This window comes from Tympanuchus pallidicinctus, unplaced genomic scaffold (genome assembly GCF_026119805.1).
Source record: "Tympanuchus pallidicinctus isolate F22 unplaced genomic scaffold, pur_lepc_1.0 scaffold1, whole genome shotgun sequence".
Taxonomy (NCBI): Eukaryota; Metazoa; Chordata; class Aves; order Galliformes; family Phasianidae; genus Tympanuchus; species Tympanuchus pallidicinctus.
Window position 1 is genome coordinate 22,308,565 of NW_026294618.1, and position 16,845 is coordinate 22,325,409.

Here is a 16,845-nt window from a genome sequence, read left to right on the forward strand (position 1 = left end):
AATGGACATGGCCAACCTCTTCTCAGCATCTGTGGGGACAAGACAAGGGGAACGGCCATAAACTGGGGCATAGGAAGTTCCACACCAATATACGAAGGAACTTCTTCACAGTCAGGTGACGGAGCACTGGAACAGGCTGCCCAGAGGGGTTGTGGATTCTCCTTCTCTGGAGATGTTCAAGACCCGCCTGGACGCCTGCCTGTGCAGCGTGCTGCAGGGAGCCTGCTTCAGCAGGGGGTTGGACTCGATGGGTCTCTGGAGGTCCCTTCCAAGCCCTACAATTCTGTGATCCTGTGATTCTGTGAAAGCTTCTGCTTGCATTTTATCTCCAGTGATAATAGTGGGCTGTAATTTACATAACACATCTTTTGAAAAATCTCCGATTTACAGAATGTATGGGAGGTCATTTCAGCCGACAGCAAACTATAGGAATGAGGGAGAAATAAGTTTGTGACAGAAAGGCATAGGACACAAACATGAAGGACAATAGAACAAGAGCACTGTATTCCCTTGGAAAATGTAGAGAATAATGGGCAGTCCCATTGTAAGTTCTGTCAATGGATTACCTTCAGCTTGTCAAAAAATGTGAGGAGATAACTAAGTGCCTGCAGACGGTCAGTTCGCCCAACAGATGGCCTTCCCTGTGGCCCACACTGATGTGCCCAGAGCAGTGATTAGAGCCCAACTCAGGCAAAAGCAGTGGCATGTTTTGCAGCTGTACTTCTGGTGGGAACCAGAGCTTTCTCTGCTGTCCAGTTGCAATTCAAAATACAGCCTGAAGACATGCTGGAACAATAGCAGTTGCATAGCTTTCTCCCACACTGTTTATACTGCCATAAATCATGCTGCATTGTGGGAAAAAAACTATTTAACAGTTAAATTAGGATACTATGACTTATCTGCATCCTTTCTGGAAGAACAATTCTGCGAATTATTAATACATTAAATTATAAACACATCTCTCTTCTATCCCCAAAAGGTGAGGATTCTGTTATAGATCAAATCATTAGTTACACTATTGGCCAGAAACCCCCAGACTCGAGCCAACTGCTCACAAACCAAATCCATAACTGGCATTGGTACTATATTAATCACATAACACGTGGCATTTGTTAGCACTTCCCCACACTGTATGCAATCTGATTATTCCCTTACTCCAGTTACACTTTCAGCCTCAGCTCTTCTTTTTATGTAGAACATCCAAAAAATAAAATAATCCAAATGTCTTTATTACCTCAGAAAGTGTAAACTGTGAGAGCACTACGTGTAAATTCTTCACTATCCAGTAAAGGCCCAGATGGCCTCCACCGTGTTTTTCCAACAGTCCAATTTACTGCTTCTGTCTCACTGGTGACCCCTTGATTGAGAACCAGAATAGGTGTTCAAGCAACATTCAGTAAAGCCGCTGTTAACTTTATTTTCAGGTTTTGGAGCAGAGTCTGGAAATAGGGTTGCCTGTCTGTTTGCAATACCCTGAGCCATGTGGAATGAACATCTGAGCCTGGCAACTATGGGCCTGGAGGGATGCACAGCCCCCTACCACAAGTGGCCTATTTAGCAACACCTGTGAAGATAGAGATGTGTCCAAATTGTGTGTGTGCATCTGAACTGACCAGACCAAACTATTTGGTCATTGATCAAACTGATCACGTTGCAGAAGATGACCAAAAGCCAGATTGAAGAGCAACCAGGGATTTACAGAGTGATTTGACTAAAAGCAGGAGTTGGGCTGGAAAGAATAAAAGTGTAAAAACTCTTAATGGGAGGGGGAGGTTTGGGTGGGAGACAGCTTTCTCCTGCATGTGGCTCAGCCAGGGCGTTGTATCAGCCAAGGAGCTGCAGGGAGCTGCAGGGATCTGCACGAAGGTAGAGAACCACATCTCCCACAGAAGGTGTCTGTAAGCAGTGAAACACACATCCTTTGGGAGAGTTTTTGTAATCCAAACTACCCGTGAGTAAAGGCTGCATACAGCCCCATGCATGGGTCTTTCTGTGGGTGTCAGCGTGTGCATATCATAGAATCACAGAATGGCCTGAGTTGAAAAGGATCACAATGATCATCTAGTTTCAACCCCCTTTCTATGTGCCAACCACCAGACCAGGCTGCCCAGAGCCACATCCAGTCTGGCCTTGAATGCCTCCAGGGATGGGGCATCCACAACTTCCTTGGGCAACCTGTTCCAGTGTGTCACCACCCTCTGTGTATGCATATGCCTACACTGAGAAAGCATTGGAATCGACTATAGAAGGATGCTTAGAAATTCATAGGTTTATTAATATTCTGTATCTAGCAGTACGGTCTACCTGTTGTATTACAGATCTGGAATGCAAAAATCACTGATTGCTGATTATACATCGTCCATAAAGTAATTAACTGCTTTGATCCTGATCTATATTAAACTATATGAACACAACAGTTTTTCCCTGAAACATCTGTCAAGCTGACAAAGTAGTCAGAGCCCTCTGTAGCACAAAGATTTCATGTTTTTTTTCAGAGTATTAATAGTGAATAAATTCAAACAAAGAATAAATTCATGCTTACTGAATCATGTCTAAGTACAGGTGAAACCTCATGAGAGCATGTGATATTTATCTACTACTCAATTGTTTTGGAGTAAGGCTTTGCCACCAATTTCCCATGTGTTCATACACAGATGTTACACGGCGAGCATTTGTAGTTCTTAACATGTTGTATTCCAATGGGGAGAGCAGCACTCACCGGTTCCACCATATTTTTCCATTTGTGTTATCTGTGAAAAGAACAAACTGGGCTGGATTTGGAGCTCAGTGACCACAGTGTGACAGAGAAGAGAATCAGCCCCAGCTAAACCCTGCTGAAAAAATCGAAATCCTCACCTTGTAAATGGCTGCCGCTTGTTGCAGCCTCACTAATCACACAGCAGCGTTTCTGTAACAGAACTCAGAACTTCCTTTTTTTTTTATTCTGCAAGACAGACAAGTTTTTTCAGTTGTACCCATTTAATTGGCCAGGCCAATTCTCCTTCCTTCCATAGCTGTAATAACACACTCCAGAATTCCCCAAGGCCTGTGTTGTTGTGCTTGCCTGGACATGCAGTCAGTGCTAATTCACTGTAACCCTGCTGTGCTGGCCTTCCCAGACTGCATTGACACAAACACAGGCATTTGATCCAAAATGTGGACTTTCTGGTAGGATCTCAGCCCTGAATATGCTCAGCATTGATAAGCCCGCAGTGACAGCAAAACCTCTGTGCATCTTTACAGCGTGGACACTGCCTACTCATGAAGGCCCTAACACTTAACTGAGCAATGAACTTTGAACAACTTGGTAAAGGAAGCAAAAAAATCAATTTCTGGGCTGAGACTGCAGCTGGGTGTCCCAGCCAAAGATAATTGCATTTCAAAAAATTACAAACCTCACATGAGGGTTTATAGTGGAAAAATACTGGCAGGCCATTGTCTGCAGCGCTGTATTCACAATGCTACAATTACAGTTTGCCATAATGAGTGCAACTGTGGCCAGAAAGATGGCAGGAATGCAGTATTTTTCTATGGAATATTTCTTCCCTCATAGTTGTTTGGCTTGAAATCTGGAGTGCAAGTTGTAATATTGTTGGCATCCTTTTTCTCACATTTTCAATTTTGGAGCTGATTTATGCAATAGCCTTAGCTTGGTTCCTCCTTTTAGGTGTAACGATAAAAATTACTTCTTTTTTTCCATGCTTCAATAGTCATTCATGAAAGTAGACATGCAAACACCTCCTGTTGTCTGATAGTTAAAATCCTCCCCTTACACGCACAGCAGCACACCCTTGGGCATTAACAACAAAAAATGAAGGTAGCTTTGTTCACTTTTTTCACATGAAGTCACCAGAGTTACTAGGTGAGGTACCTGAAGTCTCCCTGAGATGTGTTTCTCCAGGTCTGGCTTGGCAGGAAATACATCCAACCCACAGTGCCTGACGAAAGCACCACAAGACCCCATGCCCACCAGGGACTCCTTCACCACATAGCTATAAGGAGGCTTCTGGCACTTTGACACTGGAGGAACATGGAAAACTCTTTAGCAGAGACCAAAGATCTTCTGAATATTCACTACAGCACTGCTTAATACACCCTGGTGTATCTATGTGTGGGATGAGCTTTGGAAAGAGAATGAAAATGTCTGAACTGTTAAAAATGTGACTTCTGATAGGTCTAAAAGATGAGCTGGTAATAGTTCCTGGAGGCTGCTGAGTAGTGGGTGGTCATCCTTCCTGGATATCCCAACTCTAATGATCTCTGAAAAGGAAATGGGGTCAGAATCTCACTGGGAAAGTACTGGAACAAGAACATTGCTGTGAGAATCCAAGCCTTTTCACCACTTTTTCTCAGTAATACTTATGTAAGCAATACTCACAATGTTCATGTGGTTAGCTACAGGCAGAAGGAATACTCATACAAATAAGGGTTGGGATTCATGCCTAGCAGTGTGTCTGATCTGGCACTCTCGTTCCTTCAGCTGCACTAAGCAATTTTCAGCTGAGGACCTTCAATTTATAGCCAAAATACATTGATATCCCAGTGGAAAATTTTATGATAGCTTAAAAAATCTTTCCTGGGACATGATTATTCATCAATTTCTGTGCAGACAAAGCAGAAGGATCCCCAGTGGAGAAGACAGCACCAGGAGGGCTATAGATTAAATCCCATTTCTAAGTGCTAATATTGTGTAGATTGTCCTAGAGCTGTATGTTTCAACAGGGAAACTGCTAGTGATCTAAATACTGGGTTTCACCGAGTTAAGAGGACTAGAGATACCACTTGTAAAAAACAAATATAAACTCTCTACCAATCTCACATTTTACCTCATATGCCTCTGGACACTCTGCCCCACTGCCTTAGTTTTATAATTCCAAATCATATCCACTCTCTCCAAACTGAAGCCTATGCTACAGAGAGCTTCCTTCCCTTCCATTTGCTCCCTGAGAATATGGCACATGGGTTTGAGCAGGATTTCACTTTCTTCTTCCATACATGAGCAAAGATCCCAGGAATCATCAACTCTCCAAGGCTGCAATGACAGAGCAGAAACGTCAACAGTAAACAACATCTTTCCTCAGTTTTTGATGATTGATCATCACTTGGCACACAGTTCACTGGGTCCCAAAGCTGGGTCAAGGGAGGGACCAAGAATGAAGAAGCCAGCAACTGAAAGAACTCCAATTATTATGAAATCTCAGCTTGAACCACTGTCTGTGCACCCCATAAAAGCCAGGCTCTCACAGATCTCCTCTCTCCGAGAGGGAGGCTGCATTTACTTTCTTGGTGTGAGAAAGATCTGAAGGATGTTTATGATTTGGATATGACTGCTTGTAAGATCATAAGACTGTTCGTAGTGGACTTGACTGAAGCTCTTGCTCCTGTGTCAGACCACTGTCAACAAGGAAAGTGCTCATGTACTGATGATCAGGAAAGAGTAAGTGCAAGATATGAACATACGAATTTTATCCTAAAACTTTCATATCTGCAGGCTATTTTTCAGCTCAGGGAAGGCATCTTGAGGTTTTAGGTGTGCCTTAGTGTGTCTGCTAGAATCTGAGGAGGGCAAGAGACTCTCAGGCCTTTGGCAAGCAACCTATTTTTTCTTGGTACATGAAGCTGAAAACAAGCCCACTGCGTGAAGCACACAGTGGTGAGAGGATCTGAGACCTGATTTCTATCATAGGACCACAAATACTGGGTTGAGAATGCACACGTACACACCCATACAACATCCCTTCTTCCCAAGAAACTTTCATCTTCACAAGTTGTTTTCAATCAGCTAAAAACATCACACAGTGACAAACAAGCAACTTCAGATGACTCTGAAATCCCTTGGGGTTTCACTCTGACTTCCTGAACTGCTCCAAAATCTACATACTTGTTAAGAAAGATGAGAAATTCTGGCTAACTTGGAAGCACAGCACAGCCAGCATTCCTAATCTGGATTTATTTAAATGAAGGATTTCTGAGGTACTGAAGGAAAAAATCTCCATTTCCTCAAGAAATGCACTGCTGTGTTGATGAGAACCCAAGATAGTTCGATCGCTCACTCTTAACTCTTACTATTTCCTTTTGACCAGGCCTGATGGACAGAAACTGTTTTACATGTGCTCTGTCAAATCACTGCAGACCACAGTCACACTCACCCATTTATCCCCCTCAATCTTCCCAATACCAAGTATACCTAGAACCTACTTTCACTGGAGTCCTCACCATAAAATCCTGTTGGATACTGCCAGTCCATGTGGGCATGTGGGCACAAACCCTATTTCTGGTGGTTGCCAGCTTCCAGAAACAATTGGTTATTTAGACTTGGAAGATTCCAGAGACATTAAACAACCATAATCCTGAGCTGCTTTTCACTCAGTTTACCAAGACTTTTCTCAATGCTACTTCATAAGGCTCTCCCACAGGCAAATTTCAAAAGCAGAGTCAGAGGGAATACCCAGCTTCAGGTTCTCTCACTCCTCACTGATTCTTGCACACGCTTTCTCAAGCCTTCCACCAGGTCTTGTGGTCCCAGCTCCTCCTCTGTGCCCCAGCACTTGTTGGACCCTCCTGAGAACTGACTGTACAAACCAGTTCAGTAGAAAAACATGTATTTCTGCCTGGTTAGACTTTCACTGGGCTATGGGGTTGACTCAGCCATTAGGACTTGGGGAGAGAGAGCAATGAACATCAGTTACTGAACAACATAAAGGACTGAAAAGGAAAACTGGAAATGAAAAAAAAAAACCCTTAGAAGCAGCTGGCCATTAAATTAGAGCAACATCTCCTCTGAAATCACTGCTCAATCACTCTTTTCTCTGCCTGCTTCTTTCTTCAGGCTTCAGTTCATGTCATACATGTTTAGTTCATAGAAAGATTCTTATTTTTTGTGGGTTATCATATATGTTTGGAAAGATTATTTCACAGTTATTATAATGAGCTTTTTACAATTAGACTGAATGACACGGACCCATGCCTTCCTACTAAATTTTCCAAGAAGTAACAGCTCAGGACTGAAAGGTAACGATCCATAGGAGCTGCCCAGTGAAGCTCTACATCAGTCCTCTCAGCCTTTTAAGACAGCCTTCAATTATTTTAACACTGCTGTTCTTCTCACTGCTTATATAAATGTGCATGTATGAAAGCTGACAGAATTTCTTTTTAATGGTCACCTTTTTGTATTCCAATATGACAACATAATTCTTTCCTATTCAACTACAGATTATTAAATCTGAAGCCTCTGAAATAGCATTTTTAAAACTAGATTTTCCTATTCTTCCCTTTCCATAGGCCCACTTGTTGAAAAGAGCAATCTTTTGTGCAAAAATCTTCCCGAATTACAGCTGTCTCAGTGTACATAGCTGCTTCTTTTTCCTGATTCAGGATCTTTGTTTTTTTATAGTACTCAGGGAATCATCAAATGACTTGGGTTGGAAGGGACCTTAGAGATTCTCGAGTTCTTATCTCCAATTCAGTGTATTCAGTGGTAATATAGCAAAAACTGTAAACAGCCTATAGCAAGAGATGGGTCTTTCATGTGATTCTTTCTGCCAGCACCCTCCCTTCTAACAATGGGTAGCCTGAGCAAAAATGTTGAAGGAGAGGGTCCTGAGGTATTACATTTCAGCCCCTTAAAGTCTTCTTGTTTTCTATAGAATGCTTGCAAATCAAGACAGAAGCTCAGCTGGAGTATATACATATGCTTGGATGTCAGTGCAGATGGACCTAAAAAAGAGATGCCCTTTTATCAATACAGATGAAATCTTTAGGGCAGTGGGCTGTATAGTATCAAGAAGCTTCCTCTCAATATGTGACCGCTCTTAAGATCACATTTCCATGAAGATGGAAAAATGTTCCTGAAACTAAAGCTTGCCAAATATGAAAACTGTTTTTTCTAAACCAGAGAGACATTGAGGCTGTTGAGTGAAATAGTTATGTTTATAATGGACAAAACCATGTATTCTCTAAATTCATGCTTGTAATTGGCCCAGCTGTTGCAAATGGAACTTTCCAAAAACAAAGCAAACAAATCATGATATCAATCAAAACAACCAAAACAAGCTAAAATAAAACAGCTGGAAATAGACACCCAGCAGGGGAAATTTCAGCTCAGACTGGCAGTTAGGAACAATTGAAAATAAGTATAGAAAGCGCTGAGCAACATTTACACTAGCCTTGCTGCATGCTCTGTTATCCCTCACTGCTAGGGATGAGGGGTGTGATTTACCATGATACCAACATACTAATTTAATGAATTGTCCTCACACAAAAACCACTCCCAAGAGGCCATCTGTTCTGTAAAAACACAGCAACAGTTTCACAACAGACAGTAGTTTAAGTAATAGCTTAGGGAAAACAATACCAAATATTTTTCATAATTGAAAATAGAGAGGAACCCTACAAGCTGTGTATAATTATGAGAATTCAAATTTAACCCAGAATTCAGTGAGGAGTATCACTGAATTAGGAACTGCAACTGGGCGTTATTCTATAGGTGCCCAAAGATGCTGTAGCTGTTTATCTTTAATCTTTTATCTTTTATGCCTACCTCCAGTAGGACTGCATGATTTTGCTCAGTTTAATCCAATGTTTATTTTGTTTATGTTGTGTTTTTCAAGAGCTGCAAGTCTCAGAATGTTTCATAAAGAAATCCAAGATTTCTGGACTTCAGATTAATGAACCCGATTTGGTTTGTATTTTGAAGCCGTCCTGCCCTCAAGTGTCCTATGCTTGTTTTCCAAAAGTTGCTGTACCTTTCATCTTCCTTCCCACTGAATCTTGTGAGATAAGGAAAATGGTTCTATTTTCCACTGAGCAGGCAGACTTGGACAGCTCACATGGAGTGGGTTTGTGTCACAATTAAATGCTAACAGAAAAAACAAATAGGACATTAGTAGTGGAAATTAAGTATGTTAAAACCCTAATGAGAGTACTGATAGACTTTCCAGCAAACTCTTTGGAGCGGAAAACTCCCACACCTTTAGGCATAGAAATCTAAAGGAAAAACAAGATTTTGGCAGGGATTTTCAAATGACCCCTACACAAGGCAGGTATCCAACTCACATTACATGGCATTGTGTTTCTCTCCCTGTGGCCACGCTTATGTTCAGCTGGCTTGCAGGAACAATGGAAGCACGGCACAGCAGGCACCTCCAGCTACCACTGAGCTACATGTCCCAGCCGATCAAGAGTAGCTAATTTGAGAGAAAGCTAAAGTAGTATCAAGGATGAGAAAATATGGACAAAAATAGTCTGCAGCGGAATGGCTCCAACAAACAGTGCTGGAAGATGAGAAGGGTAAAATGCTAGAATAACCGCGTCAAGTGGTCTGATAAATCAGTTACGTGTGTAGTATCTGAGTCCTGAGGTCTGGGTCTGTTGGTTTCCCTGAACAAACAGCATGAGCATCCTGTCTGCATGTCTGCCAGAGCATTTTCATGCAGATATCCCTTGGTTCTGAAGACACAACACTGCTGGTTTGGGTAGTGTGGCTGGAAAGCTGCACAAAAGAAAAGGATCTGGGGGTATCCATCAATAGCCAGCTGGACATGAGCCAGAGGTGTGCCCAGGTAGCCAAGGATGCCAATGGCATCCTGGCTTCCATCAGAAATAATATTGCCAGCAGAAGCAGGCAGGTGATCATTCTTCTCTATTCAGACCTGGTGAGGCTGCACCTTGAGTACTGTGTTCAGTTTTGGGAGCCTCACCACAAAAAGGACATGGAGGCCCTGGAGCGTGTCCAGAGAAGGCCAATAAAGCTGTGAGGGCTCTGGAACACAAATCTTATGGGAAGCAACTGAGGGAACTGGGATTGTTTGGTCTGGAGAAGAGGAGACTAGGAGGAAACCTTGTCACTCTCTACAACTAGGTGAAAGGAGGTTGTGGCGAGGTGGGGATTGGTCTCTTCTGTGTGACAGTGATATGATTAGAGGTAATGGCCTCAAGCTGAACCAGGAGAGGTTCAGGTTGGATATTAGGAAAAAATTCTTCTCAAAAAGAGTGGTGAGACACTGGCACAGGCTGTCCAAGTAGGTGGTGTTGTCACCATCCCTGCAGATGTTCAAGAACAGGGCAGATGTGACAGTGAAGGACCTGGTTAGTGGGCACGGTGGGGACGGATTGATGGTTGGACTAAGTGATCTTACAGCTCTTATCCAATATTAATGACTCCATGATCCAATGCAGAGAACAGAAGTGCTCTGAGCAATGAATTGAGGGAGGGAGAGCCCAGCATGAGGGGCTGTGAGCAGAGCTGGGCCTGGCTCTTGGTCATGGTTTCAGGGTGGATCTGATGGGGTTTTCAGACTTAAAATCCTAAGTTAGACTACAGATCTTTCACAACTGCCGCTGGAGCCCACGAAGACCAGCCGCCCCAAGGCTGCCCAAGGAGCCTCCCGAAGCAGCAGACAGCACTCCTCGAGCCGAGGGCTGCAGCTGCACACCTCGCGTGGACCCTGCTCTGCCTCCCCGCTTCTGCCAAGCGCCACAGAACGGCGCTCCTCCCTCACGGCGCCGTCATGGCAGCACAAACCCGCCGCTCTCCTCGCTCTTCGCCCGGAGGAGGACCGAAACCGTCCTCAAACCCTAGAGCACGGACCGCTGGGAGGGCGGAGGGCGGGGCGGAGGGAGGTCGGAGGGCGCCGGGGCGGGACGGGGCGGTGCGTCGGAAAGAGGTACGGCGGGGGGCGAGCGGGTTCCGGGGGGAGCGATGGGTTTGCGCTGCGGCCGCCTCCTTTCTGCTGGAGGGAGCGGCGCTGCCTGCCCTCAGCGGGAGCGGGGCCGGAGCTTGGGATGGGAGCGCCCTGCGCGGGGCCAGCCGCTGCTGGGCACGGCCCGCCGAGGCTGGGAACGGTGGCGGATCAGAGGGCAGCTCTGAGCCCGGCCCCTGACCCCATTTTCAGGGCTGATGTCGTAGCGCGGCCTCGTTTAGCCCTGTAGCTCCCGAGAGAACTGCAGCTGTGCAGGGATTGTTGTAAGTCCCTCCTTCTAGTATGAAAGGCTTGACGCCGGGCGATGGTGTGCTCTCATTCCTGCCGTCCCATCCGTGCTAGATGCATCTGCTCAGGGAAAAAGTACACGCTCAAAAGTAAGAATGCACTTGATTTGGGAGAAAGAAGGGAAAAGCACAGCCTTCCTACAGAGAAGCACTGAAAACCTCCAATCCATGCCATGCTGCAGGGCTGTGCCATCACCAAGTATGACCAGGGTGAAGGAGCACTGAGCCTTGCTCTGACCAGCCATGAGCACAGTGCAACAAACCCCGTGCTCAGCTAGCGCCCAGCTTGCTGCTTGCATACGTGTATTTTTGACTGGGAACAGCCTGATAGAAGTAAGGTTTGCCTCTGTGCTGAGGAGTAAGGAAGGGCTCCAGCTGGTGAAAAGGTGATGTGACAGCCAATAGATGCACCTTTGTCTTTTGAATGGCGTGATGCAGTAATAAAGCACGACTTCCAAAGTGAGGTGTTATTTAGAACACTTTAAACAATGTGGTTTTTTTTACCCAAGTCTTCAGCTGCAATATGTTTTTTTCCCCTGCAGTTGGGACCATGGCTGTTGACTGGATTGGGTTTGCATATGCTGCTGTGTTGGCTGTTGGAGGTGTTATAGGATACACTCGTAAAGGTGAGTCCTGATATGTTGAGGTTGGGGAATCTCTTCCTTCTCTGCTATGTTTCTTGAAAAAGAAATGGTGAAAGGTGTGTAACTTGTGCTGTAGTGAACACAACTGCATCTTAAATCCAGCCTGTGCTGCTAGAAGATTTGCTTGGATCAGCTTATGCTTAAGTGGTCACTTCTTTCTATTTATTCAATTGATGGGTTTGTGCCATTTCATTTCGTTTAATTGTTCCTGTGTTAAGCACAATAGGTTATCTTCAATTAAAACATACATTCCGTAGAGGCATGTGGGATTGATTTGGGGATTTCAAATGCACACCGGGGAGAGTACTTTTTACTTACTTCTTCTGACCTGATGGTTAATTATGCCTGACATTTTTAACGCTGTTCATTTTCACTCTAACGTAGGCAACCAGGTTTTAAATTGTCGTGTACTTTTAAGGCACATTTTCCACATTTGAGTCATGTCGATGGTACTTGCTGCAAATCGGCCCAGCTGGCAGCAGCCTTCCTGAGCTGAATGCAGCGCCCCGGCAGAGGTCGCAGCTGTGCCGAGCACAGCCGGAGCTCCCGGCTCCCTGTCCCAGGGTGAATGTCCCAGCAGTGCAGCAGTCTTGTTCACCATGCCATTATCCGTTATGATTCTTGGGATTCGGGATCACCAATTCCCTGCTCAGTGTGTGCATGTTTGCTCCCAAATAAATGGCTTTATGTCTTTACTTTATGAAAATCTTCCCGCTCTCCCCCTCACCCCCCTGTCTGCTCTCACTAACAATCCCATTTGCTTGTTTTCTTCTGTCTTCACTAGCTGGTCAGACCTTGTGGAAAATGTGTTGTATTTATTTTTATCAGTAATGATTTCTGTTTTCTTGCAGATTCTTGATTAAAAATGTTCAGTATAACAGAACTGGAATCTGTATGTCCTCTGGGGTTCTGGATTCTTCCTTTGTAATCATTTTGGAATCAGATTAATCCAGATATTGCCTGCTGTGCTGGTTCTGCACTTTTATCATATGGTACCAAGTCAAATGCCTATTCGGAAACCAAACATATTGCAGAAACTGTGGACCTCATGAACCAGTCATGTAATAGCATTGAAAGGAAATGTCAAATTGATTTAAAAAAACATGTTTTCATCCTCATTGCCATCTCGTTGTTTGGGTGTTTTTTGTTTTTTTTTTTTGCTGTTGAATTTTTTTTAGATCTTTATTAAATGTAATGTCAGTGATAGCATGGCATCCAGTTTAGCCTTTATATGTATTGACCATAATGACTTTAGTGTCACTTTTCAGAGAATCCCAAGTGCTATAAGATACAGTAAAAATGAATAGATAGTCCAGAAAGGTTACAAAAATGCTTCTGAATGTATGCGTGATATTAAAAATAGCCTAGTTCAGGTTTGTTCTTCAAAGATTATCTTCCCAAACTACAAATGTTAGTAGATCCTCATCCTCACCCTCTTGCTTAACAGAGATTGCCAGTAATGCTATACAAAAGAATGACTAGGAGGAAAATTACAGAAATGCTGTCTCTGTTCACACAGGGTGAGTTAGCTGCACAGTGGCAGCTCAATTTTCAGAGTATTCAAATAACACTGTGTAGAGAGAAAGCTACTGTGTAGACTGAGCATAGAGACATTGTGATGAAAGATAACACTCGAATATTTTCTTGCAGGTAGTAAAATTTCTTTAGCTGCTGGTCTTACCTTTGGTTCCATGGCTGGCTATGGAGCTTACTGTGTGACACGTGACCCAAGAAATGTGAAGATATCATTGTGTAAGTGTTCTACTGCACTTTAAAACAATAAAAAAAGACTTCACTGAAGTGCCTGTAAAAATCTCTCTTGTTTTAAGCATTGTGACAATTCTTTGGTTTTTTTCTTAGTTTTTTTTGAAATAGAATTTGACACTTCAGCTTAGCTTGCAAAATTCAAGAGCTTACACATGGAACTCTTGGCAAGATAAGGCGGCTCATTCACACAGCACCAACAGGTGTGTAACCACCTGGCAGTGCTGGGTAGTTACATAACAATGCACATGTTGTGAAATCCAGCTGAGAAACATGGAAAAGTACTGGAATGAAATCATAAGAGACAGATCAGAATGTGACTCGAGACTTAAAGGTGGTGTAAGATAAAGTCTTGCGTGATGTTGAGTGTCCTTAGTTCTCAATGAAACAAATGGTCGATGTGGTGATTTTCTTTACTGCCAAGAAAAGGTACAAACCATGCAGTAATTATCATCCTAGCAAGCTTCCATGAAACCCTCATGAAAGCAAGGAACTACCATCTCTATGTAAGGGGTACATCATTCACCTCATGTAACTGATTTGCAGTAAGAGTTACTGGAAACTTCTGCCACTCATGATTTTAGTACTGATGGCTTAAGCTGTGGTTTCACACACATTTAACTGGCATGTAATCCAGATTGTGCTGGCACACAATCACTTTTTCTGACCTTAGTTAGAACTTATGGTGGAGCATTTTTGTTGGCTTTATGTTTGAAATCAACTGCAGCTGTAAAAATGTCTTCCATGTAATTAAAAAAAAAAAAAAAAAAAAAGTAGCATTCACACCAACTGGGTTCTTTGGTAAAGGTAATCATAGTGTACCTCAGCTGTTCCTACGTGGCCTAAAATTGGATATTCAGGTTTTGCAGCCATGAACTTACTGAGATTACTGACATCTTTTTTGCACTGAAGACACAGCCATGAGTGTATGTAAATTTGTAGTCATTCAGTGTGAGATGCTGTTCAGCACATCCAACATTGTACTTTTATGGGTCAATGAAATCATGAATTTGGATACAGAACTTGTGAAAGAGAAAGATTAGAACTTACTCAATGTTGATTGTTTTCCAGTTCCCTTGTTTTGGAAGGACTGGTGTATGATTTCCACTAATGTAGATGTCAGATGTAATAATCCAGGCTCTCTAATAAATGTCTATGGATTTTGTAGAAGATCAGAATGCTTTCATTTATGCTTAGCTTTCTGAAGTATCTGGAGCAAATAGAGCATAAGTGTGAGAGGGAGCCTAAATGCATGGAAGAGGGTGACCCTTCTGAGCATAGAAACTAGTGGGGTAAATTAGAATGTAATGAGAGACAAGCGCCCCAAACCTTTACAAAGGGTAAGGAAGAAAAATCTCCTCCATAACTGTGGTTATCTGCAGTATCTGTCACTTACTCAGGAGCCTCCTACAATAGTGTAGGTAATGATTCAGTACAAGTCCTTGTTTTAGGTAACTTGTCCTATGTGCCAAGTGTATGTGGCATGCAGAAACCAGAGCCAAATTTCCCTAGTAGTTTTATAAATTATTTTTTCAAGCATTTATCCATTGTTGATGATTTGAAAATGCTTGGAAAAAAAAAAAATTATTAAAAAAAAAAAAGGAAAGGAGAGTCCACTGCCCCTGAAGTGAGCTCCTGTGTTTTCCAGATTGCTTACTGATTGAAATAGGTGTAGAAATTCATGCTTAAGTTTGTTAGTGAGAATGCAACTCAATGCATTTGCTGTATTGAGTTGCTTTATGAGTTTTATCTTTATGGTTTACTGAGCTGAATTTGGCTTTATTTATTGATTATTTTTTTAAGTGATTAAAAATGAAATGCTGAATATTCAATGCTTTTGAAAATCAGGTCTAAAAGATGAACATCTTAAAAACTCCTTTGCACATTTGAAAAGTCGAATACTGGTAATGCAGGGAGCTCACAAACTAAACCAGGCATGTTTTGTAGCTTCTAATTAATTGTGAATATACTCGGGGCCCTTGGCAAGACCATGCTGTGGAATAGTCTGCTCTTCAGACATTCCAGAGAGGATCATAACTATGGGACCAGAAAATAAGAGCAAGGGAGAGTGAAGCAAGCTGTCTTTATTTGTAACTGCCAGAACTTGTCACATGATGTTGGAATGAGTTTAAAACTCATTTTTGACAACTGTGAGCGCAGCACTGCCCACAGAAGGTGGTGGAGTTTAAAGAGAGTTTGCTGGGTGGTTTGTCTGCTCCGTGAGAATGGAAGAGCTGCCAGCCCTGCCTCTGCCCTTTTCTAGGAAGCATTTCAGGTGTCAGTTTTTTAACTCAACTGTAGCTATCTTTGCAGTTTTATGCTTTCTTAATCTCCTTAGCAATCATTAGCCTGACTTAGATTCTCCAGGTCTGGTTGACCGGTCTGTTGCTACCTCTGTTTTCAGGTAAAAGGTCCAGGAAGAAGATGCAAGTCCTTTCATGATGTTTGCCCTTTGGGGCTGCCCACCTGGTTTGCAAGCCTTGCTGCAAATCAAAAGTACTTACGACCACAGTGCAGGAGATGTTAAGCCATATCCTAGAGCAGAAATAAAGGAAAACTTTCAAATCTGGTTTTTAAGGCTTAGCAAATACAGATCCAGCACACTGAAAGGAAAATAAAAATTAAAAAAAAAAAAGGAAAAAAAAATCACAACAGTTTGTGTGTTCTAGCTCCTTGAATTGCTAGTAAGAAAAACAGTTGCAGTGTTGGGTTATGACACATTGTATTTGTAACTCAGCATAAATGTTACTGTCAACGAAGAGGATTCTTCCAACTTCATTGGTAGCCCTATGAATGCAGGTACACAGGAATACAAATTCATCACCTGATAAACTTGCTTTGCATCCACAGAGAAGGATTTAGCGTTCTGCTGCATTCATCTGCAGCTGAAGGGAATCCTGGTAATGAATTTTGGGAAAGCAAGAATGTTTTTACAGATCTCTCTCTATGATCTCACATTTTACTGAACTATGTTTCATAGCAAACCATGTCCGTGACCTTTGTTTACTCTCCATATTCCTGAATAGTCCTCTCTGAAAGAGATAACAAATGCATTGAATTGTTTTTTTACAGTTTCAGCCTTTCTTTTGACCATTATAATGGGAATGAGGTTCAAGAGGACCAAGAAACTGATGCCAGCCGGACTTGTAGCATGCCTGAGGTAAACATATATTGAGGATCTCAGTGTAAAGATTTCACCGATTTTCAAATAGTTGCTACTCAATATCTGATTCAAGCTAGTATCAGTGGAGGTTACTACCACCTAGCAGCTGTGTGGTTTAAGTGAGATTAGTTTGGTCCTGTTTCCATTGACCTGCTTTTTGTCTCACTAGGCAGATACATAAACGGAGGACAGCGTTTCTCAGCAAAGAAAGCAGATATCTACAGTTAAACATTAATGCATGTTGATAAGGCTTTTGGAAGAACCTGAGGAAAGCTTCAGTGCTTCCA

At 42.7% G+C, this 16,845-nt stretch overlaps 1 protein-coding gene across 3 annotated transcripts in view; it reads left to right on the forward strand.

Moving 5' to 3' along the window:
- The window catches only part of TMEM14A (transmembrane protein 14A), a 199,077-nt gene that overhangs the window by 181,360 nt on the left and 872 nt on the right, over positions 1 to 16,845 (forward strand). The window contains exons 1-4 of one of the 3 annotated variants that reach the window (XM_052697974.1): positions 10,602 to 10,664; positions 11,530 to 11,613; positions 13,282 to 13,383; positions 16,468 to 16,555. In XM_052697974.1, the coding sequence (XP_052553934.1) occupies positions 11,538 to 11,613; positions 13,282 to 13,383; positions 16,468 to 16,555 (266 nt within the window). In that variant the 5' untranslated portion in view covers positions 10,602 to 10,664; positions 11,530 to 11,537. Of the gene's footprint in view, positions 1 to 10,601; positions 10,665 to 10,838; positions 10,964 to 11,529; positions 11,614 to 13,281; positions 13,384 to 16,467; positions 16,556 to 16,845 lie in introns of those variants that run through there. The other 2 variants (XM_052697981.1, XM_052697989.1) reach the window with 2 other exon arrangements.